Source organism: Sebastes umbrosus, chromosome 2 (assembly GCF_015220745.1).
Source record: "Sebastes umbrosus isolate fSebUmb1 chromosome 2, fSebUmb1.pri, whole genome shotgun sequence".
In the NCBI taxonomy this organism is placed as follows: domain Eukaryota; kingdom Metazoa; phylum Chordata; class Actinopteri; order Perciformes; family Sebastidae; genus Sebastes; species Sebastes umbrosus.
Genome location: NC_051270.1, coordinates 16,218,528 through 16,230,970, shown reverse-complemented (window position 1 = coordinate 16,230,970; position 12,443 = coordinate 16,218,528). Strand labels below are relative to the sequence as shown.

At 41.0% G+C, this 12,443-nt stretch overlaps 1 protein-coding gene across 1 annotated transcript in view; it reads right to left on the bottom strand.

The window, feature by feature from the left end:
* ush2a (Usher syndrome 2A (autosomal recessive, mild)) overlaps positions 1-12,443 on the bottom strand; it is a 239,883-nt gene that overhangs the window by 209,375 nt on the left and 18,065 nt on the right. Inside the window, 3 exon segments of the mRNA XM_037752115.1 lie at positions 38-139; positions 1,477-1,540; positions 6,062-6,197. Coding sequence (XP_037608043.1) covers positions 38-139; positions 1,477-1,540; positions 6,062-6,197 — 302 coding nt within the window.

The window sequence follows — 12,443 nt, the reverse complement described above, 5'->3', positions numbered from 1 at the left end:
CACATTTACATATATATAAGAAGTTGTGATACTGCACCTCTCAACTAAAGGGTGAACTCTGGGGTGACTGGGAGGACAGCGACACTCTGACTGGGCATGGAGCTCCGGCAAGTCCCCTGAGTACACCTCCACAATTTCCCTGTTAATACAAGAAACAGCAAACTTTATGTAACTATAATAAAACACTGAAGCAAAATATATTCATATGCATAGTAAACTGTAATGAAAAAGGGACCAGGTTGCTATGGTATGGCATAAAGTTAAACATTGCTTAAAGGGTACAGTGTGCTGGTGTAGGATTTGGCGGCATTTAGTGGTGTGGTTGCAGATTTGTAACCAACTGAGTACCCCTCCGCTCACTCCTCCCTTTGTGGTAACGTGAGCCGCTGAATGCAAAACTGTGGTAATGCCGTTCACCTCGCTCAGAGGCCATCCTTTCCATAATAACTCTACTTTAAAAGCAACAGAAGTCAGACGGTGGCTGACGGTACCACAGTTTTGCACTCTGCGGCTGCACTTTACCGCAGCTTCACAAGCGTATCGGAGAACTACGGTGGCCTTCAGGTAATGTTAAAACACTAAAGCCTCTCTCTAGAGCCAGTGTTTGATTTGTCCGTTCCGTGCTACTGTAGAAACAGTAGAGAGGACCTACATAGAGGACCAGCACACTAATGAAAACATAGTTATGAATATTTTATTCAATTTCTGCCCATAGAACCCCGGAAATGTTACAAACTGTTCCTTTAACGATTTAGCTGTTTATATGAAATTTTATTTTACCCAAACTACACAGCTATGATTTATATATAAAATAAAAATAAAACATTTGAAACACCAAAAGAAAACAAAACACAGATTCCCAAAACGTGGGATATGGACTCTTAATACAATCTAAACTGTGCAGTGATCGTAAGGATGACAAAAATGACAAAGACAATCTTAAGGCACCTGTTGACGGGCCTTTGACTGCACATTTAGTGCAAAGTGGAAAATCAAAGGCATAATTTGAAAACTCAATCTTTCATTTTGTCTTACCCCCAATCTTGATGAGAGAGACTTGTACAGACTGTGTGCAGTACATCACTGGTAAGCAAAACACTAATTGCCTTGTATTGAATTCTCAGGAAAATCCTCTGGAAGCAGTATGGATCTTAAGATGCAACGATTAGCCTTCCCCTTCTTTCCTCTGACCGTCTTTCCCTTTATCGCTCCATACGGCTCCTCTTCCCTTGTTGTCTTTAATCTATAAAGTATCTCTGTCTATTTCTCCTCATTTCTATCCCTTCCTCACTTTATTCAATCCATCTATAGCTACCAATTCCCCTCCTTTTCCAGTGTCAATCACGGTTACATTCCATCACCTCTAACCTTTTCTTTCACAATACTCATTTCCTTTGGTCCTTCTTTGATTCATCGCTCTTTCTCTCCCCATAGCTGCTCATTACCTGTCTCGTTGCCTTACTCTATCCAACTCACCTGTTGGTAAGAGTAGCAGGATAAAATCTAAAGTCCTGCATCCGCCCAATGAACTGATTAGACCCTGGAGAGATGAAAAGAGAGGAGAAAAGAACATAAAGAAGGTGATAATGGGTTTGTACTGAAGGCAGTGAGTGAGAGGATTTCACAGTGTTTAGTAGATTATCTTATCAGTTTCTTGATAGCAGCTAAGTGAGGCTGCCCACAGCTGCTTATAATGGCCAAGTTCATGATACAAAGCCAAACAGGATCGGCCACAGTCTACATTTGCTTCCACTGGAGAGCAGAAGGGCTTATAGGGACAAATTCATTAGCTTGGTTTGAGGCCAGGGCCAAAACAGGTCTGTCTAGGGATAACCAAGTATTACCCAAACCCTGTGCTTCACAGGGTTTACTTATTACAGTGTTTCCTCGCTGTTTTTAACTGAACCGATTATTGTATTGACGTCTGGTCACCGTAACTTAAGGGATAATGCCCGACAAGGTGTCCATCATCATGATAATGGACACCTCGTCAGGCATTATCCTGCTAATACCATGGTCACTTGCCAAAGAAAAAAGCATTAATTTATGTTCTCATGTGTTTGGCAACCAAAATCCAAAGTTTTTGACAAGCCATAACTCCATTTCCCTGCCAGCGCCTGAGGGGTTTGCTAACACCTGGAACAATCATTACCGTCCCAAAAGGTTTTTATTTACTCCAGCTAATAGGACGAACCTCAGCTATGACTTGGTAACAGGAGATATTTCTAGTCCGCTCAGCTTATAGAACCCTTTGGCTCAGTTACAGGCCAAAATGACAACCTTATGCTAGTAAAGATTCCAAGTCAATAGCATTGCATAGTATGGTTGAAAAACAGCAAATATAAAATGACAGTATGTTTAACAACAAGACTAGCTAGCTATCCAGACATGACATCATTTTCAAGAAATCTTAAATTAGCCCAACGCTAGCATATAGCTAATGTTATGCCAGCAAGATTCAAAGTCAACAACATTGCGTACGGTGTTCCCCAAATCAATATCAAGATATCTCGAACAAATCAGAGGCCATTTGTAATGTTACTGTCAGTCGCAGTCTGAAGTAACGTTAGCGAGTCAAATAGTGAATGGGATGTGAGACGATAGCAACTCGTGTGTTAGAGTCGCCACCCTGTGGTGTTCAGAGGATGAGGCACTGAAGGACTAACGATGTTTTTTTGTAGCCTGCACATTAATTTAGAACGGCGAACTGACAGTTTTACTGGAACTACTTTACCCTGCAGCCAATCAGAACTGAATATTCACCCAGACCATGTTATTATATCATATAAAACGTAGGACATCTCCAGATTTGAGAGACTGAAACTTGCACATTTGGTGCATTTTTCTTGAAAAATCAAAACTGTTAAAGGTGTCTACTAATCAATTAATTACATATTTTCTAAATATACGAGTCTAACAAGTGACAACACATATTTTAGCAGGAAAACAGAAGGAGAGAACTCTGACAAAGTTGCCTGGCTGATGATGAGAAAAAAGGATCTGCAAAGAGATAAATGCAAATATGTTGAACAAGAGATGCCACATATATCAAATATGCCAAGATACTAAAGTCTCAAGCAAACATACACAGGAATATCTCAAACATACAGTATGGGCACAATGTCCAGACACACATGTGGATACTGGACTGCACACAAGAAACACCATCAAACACATAAATGAACACAGGCAAGCCCCCAACTCATCTCCACACACAACCATACATACGTGACAATGTTGGACAGAACATAAAGAGACCCACACAGACGATGGTGCTGGTCCAAACAGAGCCGGAGTCTTTTAGTGTCCAACAAACTTCTATCTAGTTTGACAACAACTCTTAGAAGACGGATAACGTCTCTGAGCATCAACAGAACCGCTGCCATGCCTAGCTTTGTCTGTGAGAGTGTGTGTGAGTGTGTGTTAGAGGCTTTACTGTGTGTATTCAAAAAAAAAAGCATCCTTAACTTTAGAAAATGTATGAGTGAGTGTGTGCATGTGTGTGTGTATTTGCATTTGAGAGAGGCTTTGCCATGTTTGGCCCAACTACAGTGTGAGCGTGTGTGTGTTGGAGGGGTGTATGTGTGTGTCAAACAGAGAGAGAGTGTTATGGGATGTAAGTGTGTTCGAACAGTGTGTGGTTGTGCAGCCTTAGGCTTTGGCTCAGGATTTCTTTAGCGTGTGGAAATGGGATTATGCCTTCCTCTGAAAAGCACTCTCCCTATTGTTACTGGGATGATGCAAGGTATAAGCCTTAATTCTCTCTTCTCTGTGTAGGTCTCTGTCTTCTCTCTCTGTGTTTCACTTTCTGTCATCCATCGCTCTCAGTTTCCTCTTCTGTGTTTTAGTGTTGTTAGAACTGATGACAGTTAATACAGGCGACAGTGTGATTTTTGTCTCATTTTTTTCTCTCTGTCCTTCACTGGTGAGACCCGTGGTTACTGGTGGCAACAGCAACAGCAAACTCCTAGTTTGTCAGAAATGGAAAATGTACAGTACAGTATATGGTGCTTCCATCCAAAGCACTTTACAATACAGAGATAACAATGGAGCAACTGGTGCATCTGTTTACAGTGCGACCAAACAAACTCACATTTTTTAATGGTCTTTTATTGGCCTTTGTCCATCGTGCCATAAGCAACAGCAATCTAATTTCATGCTGCACACTGGCCAGGTACTTTTGCATACAACAACAAGAGTTGTTTTCTCACTGAGAAGTTAAAGGTAAGGTATCTTATTGCCTGCAACTCTGTTTTTCTTCTTGCTTCATTACTCCCTGCAATAATTAGAACTGATCCGCTTTCAAAATTTAAGAAAATTACAATGTCTTGTTTTGGAGACTCATTTTTGAACAATAGCTTTAACTTCGCTGACTAACACATTGCGTTTCTTGAGACTGCTTCACAATAAAAGCCACCTGGTGCTTTTAATGTGGAGCAGCAGTAGGAAATGTTTGGTTTGCATTAGCAGTAACATAACAGCTCTGACGTGGCTGCGAGAGAGTAAAGAGGAATCAGTGAGGCTGATATCAATGAGATAAAACTACAATCGCTGGATTACATGCTGCATCGTTTCCTGTGAATCCCTTGTGCGTGTGAAGGCAATTTTTACTCCACCAGTAATATTTATAATTAGTAAGTAGAGAAGTAATTCCAGAATGCAAATACATTGAATGGCTATCGCTGAAAAAACACTGACCATAAATAGTATCATATCTTTTTGTTTGATTTCATGAAAATCTTAAGGTCCCATATTGTCACAAATTTGTGACCATCTGAACTCTAGCATGATTTGAAAAATCTCAACCACACCCAATCAGCTGTCTCAGAAGTTTCTAATGATCTGTTATTACCACTCTCAATACAACCGATCATGCCATCCTTATCGGCCACTTTAAAAATGTGGTTGACATTTAAAGCTTTGCTCTTGACAACTTCTCGCTGTACTTATCAGACACACAGTTTTCAGTTAGAAGGGTCCCCTCCAAAAACAGACATAGTTGTTAATCAATACATCTGATCAGCATTCACATAATCAATCCACTGATCAGAATTCCAGACACAGCCCCCAGGTTCAACAACCACACACACACACACACACACACAGTCTCTCTCCCCCTCAAGCCAATCACTTGCATTGATCCCAACCACTGATGTGATCTCCAGCTGATCAGATGCTACCTGCCGTGAACTAGGGATCAATGCCTGATAAACGAGAAGAAAAACACTCGTTTATCACTCTGGAGATGAACGGATATCATTTTTCTCTCAATTTCTCTCCTATTGACTCTGAGACGGCTCCCAGGCACCGCCAATCAATCACAGATGTGTAGTTGAAGGGGGATAAAGGCTGGGAGGAGGATAAAGGTGGAGTAGTCATTGACACCATATTTAGATATACAGACAAGATAAACTACCAGGTAATTTTTCTCCACTTGGAGGAAAAAAAAGAGACGGTGGTTCTTCTAAAGGAGGAAGGGACTGATTTCAAGTCTGAAAAACAAACGTCCTCTCTTGCTATTTGAGTTTTCTGCTGCAGTTTTATACATTTTAAAACATTGATAACTGATTCTCGATGATTACTGGGATGGCAGTAACTGGAACGGACTTACATTTTAAATTAATTTAGAACTAAATTGTTCCTTTGTTATTTTTTTACTGTTTTATAATTTTGATATGTTTAGGAGATATTTTAATGAAGTACCATTTAGGAATCTGAGCATTGAGCATCTGAGGAATCTGGATCTAATGCATCGCTAAAACAAACTTAAATTTCATTAGAATCGTCATACAGGTAAATACAGTACATGAAATTTGACCTCTGCATTTAACCCATCTTAAGCATTTGGAGCAGTGGGCTGCTGTAAAGCGCGGGGAGCTACTTGGGGTTCAGTGTCTCGCTCAACGACACTACGACATGCAGACAGGAGGAGACAGGGATCAAACTACCAACCTTGTGGTTAAAGGACAACCCAATCAACCCACTGAGCTACAGCTGCCCCTAACAATGTAACTTATCACATGTCAAAAACACAACAGCAACAAAAGACAGTCATCTTTACCGTTGGAGCTGAGTCCCACCCACATAGCACCATCCTCGCTGATATCAGAGAGCCTGGAGGTCAGAGGTTGTGTGTCAAATGGCGTCCCATCCTCCTCAAGCCCATCCAGGAATAGACTCACACGTCTGTCATGGACCTGAAAATCAGTCAGAGTGAGACACAAGACTGTGTTGACCAGCTTGAACTCAGGCTTTGCAGTGAACAGTCAACATTTTCTGAGGGAGCAAATCAAAAAGCATCATCAAATTGTGAATGATAGAATGCGTCAACCAATCAAAATGAAATACAATATACAATACATCACTTTGTTTCCCTTTTTCAGAGTAGCATGAACATTTGATTAGGATGAGGAAGGCCTGAGCAGTCACAAAGTGTGATTTGATTTTATTAAAAAAACTTTGTGGATTTTTCCTAACAGCATCTATGTAAACTGTATAACAGGTTTGGGGAGGGAAAAGCTGAAAGCTGATCACTTAATAAATCAGCATTTACACAAAGCATCATTGGCTACCATTAACAGTCTCCGAGCACCACAGTGGATCCTACATGTAAGGGAGCGGCCTGAGGGGCAGATGCATCAGTAAAGGCCCAGCAGCAGGTTACTGCTGTAACACACAACGTCTCAGAGAGAGAGTGGCAGCTGCTCTGTGTGTGCGCATATGGGCATCTATCTACAAAAGTGTACGCACGCGCCACTGGTGTGTTTTTGCATATCTATGCATGTGTGTGAGTGTGACCATGTGTGTGTGAATTATACATACGGCTAATCTTCCAGCTCATTTCCCCAGTAGCAGAAAGAGCCTCAGGCTAAACTGCCTCAGCCGCAAATTAGCTTTCTGTTTGACCAAAAATCTCCTCTCCACTCCTTTCCTCTCTCCTTTCCCGATCTGCTGCATGAATATTAAAAACTGCACGGCAGACAACATCGTCAAAGCAGGAGCAGCTCCCCTTCACATCAAACCCAGGAGAAAAGAAAGATACTTCCATAAGAGGAGCTCTCCCCCCACCCTCCCCCAAAAAAACTTTAATGTGCCCTGTCCTACTCTCTCCCTTTACCCCATCTCCAAATCCTGTTTTTGGGAAACACACTGTGGGACCACTGATAAACGTGACTCTCCTTGTCTTACTAGAGTCCCCCTCTCCTTCTTCATCTTTCTCTCTTCAGCTCTGGTCCTGCTTGCTTTGTCCTTTCTCCTCCCCACGAGGTCATTTGATTTCTTCACCTTTTTTTTCAGTTTTTGAGTTCCCTCACCTCGTTTTCATCCTCTCCCTCTCTCTCCCTATTTTTCATAACCATCTTTACTTTCTCTTCCCTCTCAGTCGACGACTTCCCCCTCTCATCTCCCGTCCTGTCTCTTTCCCTCATGTTTATCTTGCCCTGTCGCTCTCACTTGTTGTCAGCTCTTTAGGGAAGTTGAAAAGGTGTGAGGAGGGAAATAAGTCCAAGTCAAAAAACGCCTTTAGGGGATGAAGGCAGGCCCAGACAAGTGTCTGCCTCTCAGAGGATAGTTAAGACGCCCAGACAGACACTTTCATGATGGCTGATTGAAGACTAGCAAGCGCATGAGAGCCGAAGAGAGAGCGCAGGAGAGAATAAGAGTGGAAAAAAGGAAGGGGAAAAAAAGAGACAGGAGGGAGAAAAAGAGAAGTCAGAGAGCGGGTGTAAGAGAGGGAGCTAGAAGAAGGGCCCTCTTTAGGAATCTCTAAGCCGGAGCTGTGTGGCTCTTGGGGAGATGTGAGGCGGTTGTCAGGCCTGATGTAAATGAATCCTGAAGCGCTTCATCCTCCTTAGCCGCCACGCGCCCTTTTGAAACGCAGCCAACTCCCCTTTGTTAGCTTTCACAAACACTTTCCCTCTGTTTTTCCCTTTCCCCATCCATCTGTATTTTTACCTCCTCCTTTCCTCTACCTCCCTTTGTCTCTTTTAGCCAGTGTAACTTCAGAGCTCTTTCAAGAACAGAGGGGAAAAAAGGAAAAAGAGTTCTTTAGTGTTGATAACTAGTCTCATTTGGACTGTGTCCACTAAGTCCAGAGGAAAGAAAATTACTACTTTAAACTATACCTATCCTCTTCCCTTTATACTGAGGATATGTATTTTTTGAGGTCTTTTAACTAAAGCACTTTACTGTACCGTCACTGCATGCATTTTCAGATAATACTAACCCTACAATAGAGCCCACTAACTGTAGTTAGTATACGCGTCATATGGGTGCAAAAGCTCACATGAACAAAGACGGAGACTGACAAAGACTGTTAAACCGTTCAGTGGTTTAACAGTTAATATTGTAAATGATAAATGGACTTGCATATACAGTATATACTGCCTTTCTAGTCTTCCGACCACTCAAAGCGCTTTAAACTACATGTCTACATTCACCCATTCACACACACACATTCATACACTGATGGCAGAGGCTGCCATGCAAGGTGCCAATCTGCCCATCAGGTGCCTGCCCATCTAGCCTAAATACTCATTTACACACCGATTGCCCAAGGACATGTTGACGTGGAGGAGCTGGTGATCGAACTGCTGACCTTCCGATTGGTGGAACACCCTCTCTACCTCTGAGCCACAGCTCACCCTAATGAGCAATGGAGAGGGATTTGTACCGAGGATACCGTTCGATGGTGTAACAGTTGATAGAGGTCCCCTCTCAAAAACAATACAATACTAATAAGTCCCCGACTGCATGAACGGTTGTCAAGAAAATCGAAGGACAGACAGACATACAGAGACTCCTTCCATTTTAGTTCGATTCCCAATAATAATCTTTCATTGTGCAAAGTGCACCAATAACACCGAAGCTACAGTTAAATGTTTCTTTAACAATTATGATCGCAATATCTGAAAAAATAACTGGGATATTTTCCATAATCATGCAAACCTAAGCTACAGGTGGACATTCATTTCATACATACTTGTTCATTATTGCTCTGAGATATATTTGTTTCTGCTGTTTTGCTCTTCTTTCCTGCAAACTCAAACTCTCTGTCCCATTAAGATTGAAGCAGAAAATGGAAGGAGAGATGGGTTCAGCAGGGTTCAATCCTGGGACAGCTTGGATATTGAATCTAACCTCTGCACCACCTGTGGTCTCTGCCACTATTCATGGCTCCATTAGTACCTGGCCTGGTTGCATGTGGTTTTCTCCTGCAACATTCCTGCAAAGTCACGACTCTAATAACGGACATTAAGCGTAGTTTTACATTAAATTGTTTCACATTTTATAATATTTTAGCTACAGTTATTTTGGGATTTTCTGTGACCAAACTGATGGCTGTATAATTGTCAGTGTACGGCATCATCACCAAAAAGGAGTATAGAAATGTGTTTTTTGTTTTTTTAAATGTGGCTATAAAATGAAATGTACCATGAAATATTTTATCTCTCTTCTTCTGAGGAAAGTTTCATTATTATCCTTTCCTTATTAAACAATTTCCTTCAGTGGTTTCTGTGCTCTTAGGGAGTTTCAAGCACCCTTTCCCTGTGCACAACCCAACCCACTGGCAATGTTACCACCTAAGCCTCTCTAAAAGCCCAGGGAAACCCTGAGTGGAAAGCTTTTAGTGATCTGTAGACTGGCATTTTGACTAAAGCTCTTCTCGATTTTCACACTCCTGCCAAGCCATGGCTCAGTACACAGTGTGGACAGCAGTGTTTCTTCTAAGCTCACTTTGTAGCTGTGGGCCACAAAAGTAAGAGGTGGTGGAGAAAATATGAATAAAATTAGCCCAAGTTTCCTGTTCCAGTCATTTAATATTGACTCAATAATAAATAATAAAATATAACAGTATAATATAGAACATTTACTTTTGAAACTACCATCAAACAAAAATAAACCGCTGCCTCTATCTTGCAGATTAAAAATGTATTGCTCTGTAAAAGTAAAGTTTGTTTTGAAATCTTGTATACATCACAGGCTAGAATACTTCATTATGTACAACTGACAAATTTGTGTCTGATGGCCTACTTAGATCAACCTTTTCTTTTAAAATGTAGGACAGTTCAACATATCCATACAAAGGGTCATATGATCTCTCATGAAAAGTTATTCTTAATTTTTTGTAAGTTTTCCTGCAAATGTCCAGCAACACATGACATATGAGTCAATTTCCGCTCATTACATGCATACAGTCTTTTCAAAATAAACTTCCGGCTTCACAGGAAACAATTTGGTTAGGTTTAGGCAACAAAACTAGTTAGTTAAGTTTAGGAAAAGATCGTGGTTTGGGTTAAAATAACACCGGAAGTGGTGTTAACTTAAATAAGGAAGTTATATGACAAGTAAATCAACGTTGTTTTCCGATTTCACATGGGGTACAAACACCGGTGTCTTGGGCAAAAGTCTGGTGTTTTTTGACCCACCCATCCAACATCCATCCTACTTCCTGGTTCATGATTACGTGAATTATATATGAACTGATTTTGTGGGATATATACAAATTACAGTGCATTACTTTTCATAGGTATAGCTGCGAACGGTGTACCTCAAAGATAGGTAAGGAGTGGAAGTAGGTGTCTATGGGCTGCAGCAACACTTCCATATGACCTGGGTCATTTTCCATGAACTTGATCCAATCGCTCAATTTACCACACTGAGGACATGACAGATTTGCCAGCATAGTTTTCAGATATGTAAAGAAAATTGAGGAGCTAACATCTGTATCTGAAAGTAATATTATTTATCAATGACTTTATTATTGTCCAATCAAAACACAAAATGCAGATCTGTGTCATTTGAATGTTAAATGCTCAGCAATGTATGCAAGCATATAGCCTTCATATACACATAAAACTCACATTTGGTTGCAGCAGACTGTAAGCTGTTATTCACTCTAAAATTTAGTTTTTGTTGCCATAATAAAAATGTAGGGGCGTTTCAGATAGACAGCTGTAATACTGCGGTTGCAGACTAAAGCTTTTCAATTCATCAACCACAACACACAGAAATTCACCCGACTAACTCTCATTATTCTAAACAGCCAGGTGTTACGCACAAATCTGACATGGTGCAGACACATTTCATCTGTATGTGGAGAAGGACTATCTTAGCTGCCGGTGACAGTCTGAGGTCAAAGTAGATGAGAGGGACCTTAAGGATGACTAATACTGGAAACCAATTCTAGATACATATTTTACTGCTGTCCGATTAGTCTATTAGGTGCTAAAGCAGTACAAGGCTCTATGCAGGAGCTTAATGTTCTGTAGAGTATGTGTTTGTGTGTATGTGAGTGAATGCAAAACACCAGTTTACACACACTGCGCTGTTCCTCTTTGACCTTTCTCACTTACGATACTATTTCCCCGTCACCCATATTTTTCTCATCCACCCAGCCCACCTTCTTCTGATCAGCTCCTTTGCTCTGCTAAGATTATATTTTTATTGACAATGTGACAAGAACACATTTAAGAAATTTACATCTCCCTCTCATGTTGGCAGTTCCCTCTTTTTCTTTTAAGGTGAACATGGGAACCAAAAACAGACGAAACACACAAAGAAACAACCACAAAAACAAAAGTGAGAGAATAAGAACAAGAATGAACTCATCCTTCCAAAACCATCCAAAGTGAACAAATGTCAACATCTAACTTTAGAAGGTGCAGTTAGTGGTATACATACATGTACGTTCATTCAAACTTGTGCTAGTAAAAATGTACTTAACTTTTCATCACATTCATCTTCTCCTCTAACTCCCTTTGCTCTAAAACCCCTGATTCTTAGTTCCTGTTCTCCAACATCCTCTCTCTACAGTAAATCTTCCATCGCTCCTCTCTTGAACTCTGCCCAGCCATCTTTTGTTTTCTTTTACTAAGACCTTCCCCTCTCTTGTTGCTCCTCTCATGCTTGTCTGCTCTTCCTCACCTATCTCTTCCTCTCCTTTTAACCTCCTCTAATCCCTGACTCCCTGCCTCTGCCCCCACGCATCCCGCCTCACCAAACTCCCTCCACGCAGCCGCTCTCCTCTGGATGTGTTGCCCTGTGACTGACATGCCACTCACTGATAACGCACCTCATTCCACAGCCAGTGAAGCTGTCATTGGAAGGGAGAGAGTCAGAAAATGAGTGAGAAAGGAAGGAAGAAAGAAAGAAAAAGTAAGAGAGACATGATGGAGGGAGGTTGGAGTGAAGAGTTTGGTGAAAGAAGAAAAGCAGGAAACATGGGAAAGAGAGTTATTTTGGAAAGTATACAAGGAGAGCAAGATAGAGGTGATGTCGCAAGATTGTTCTTGACATCATTGAGCAAGACTCTAAGGAGGGAGAAATTACAATAAGGAAGAATTAGAACATATATATTGGGGGAAGAATGAAGCAATGTATATATTAAAAAAATTCAAAAAGAAGGTGTCCTGGTGACCAAGTGGTTAAGATGCATACCACAT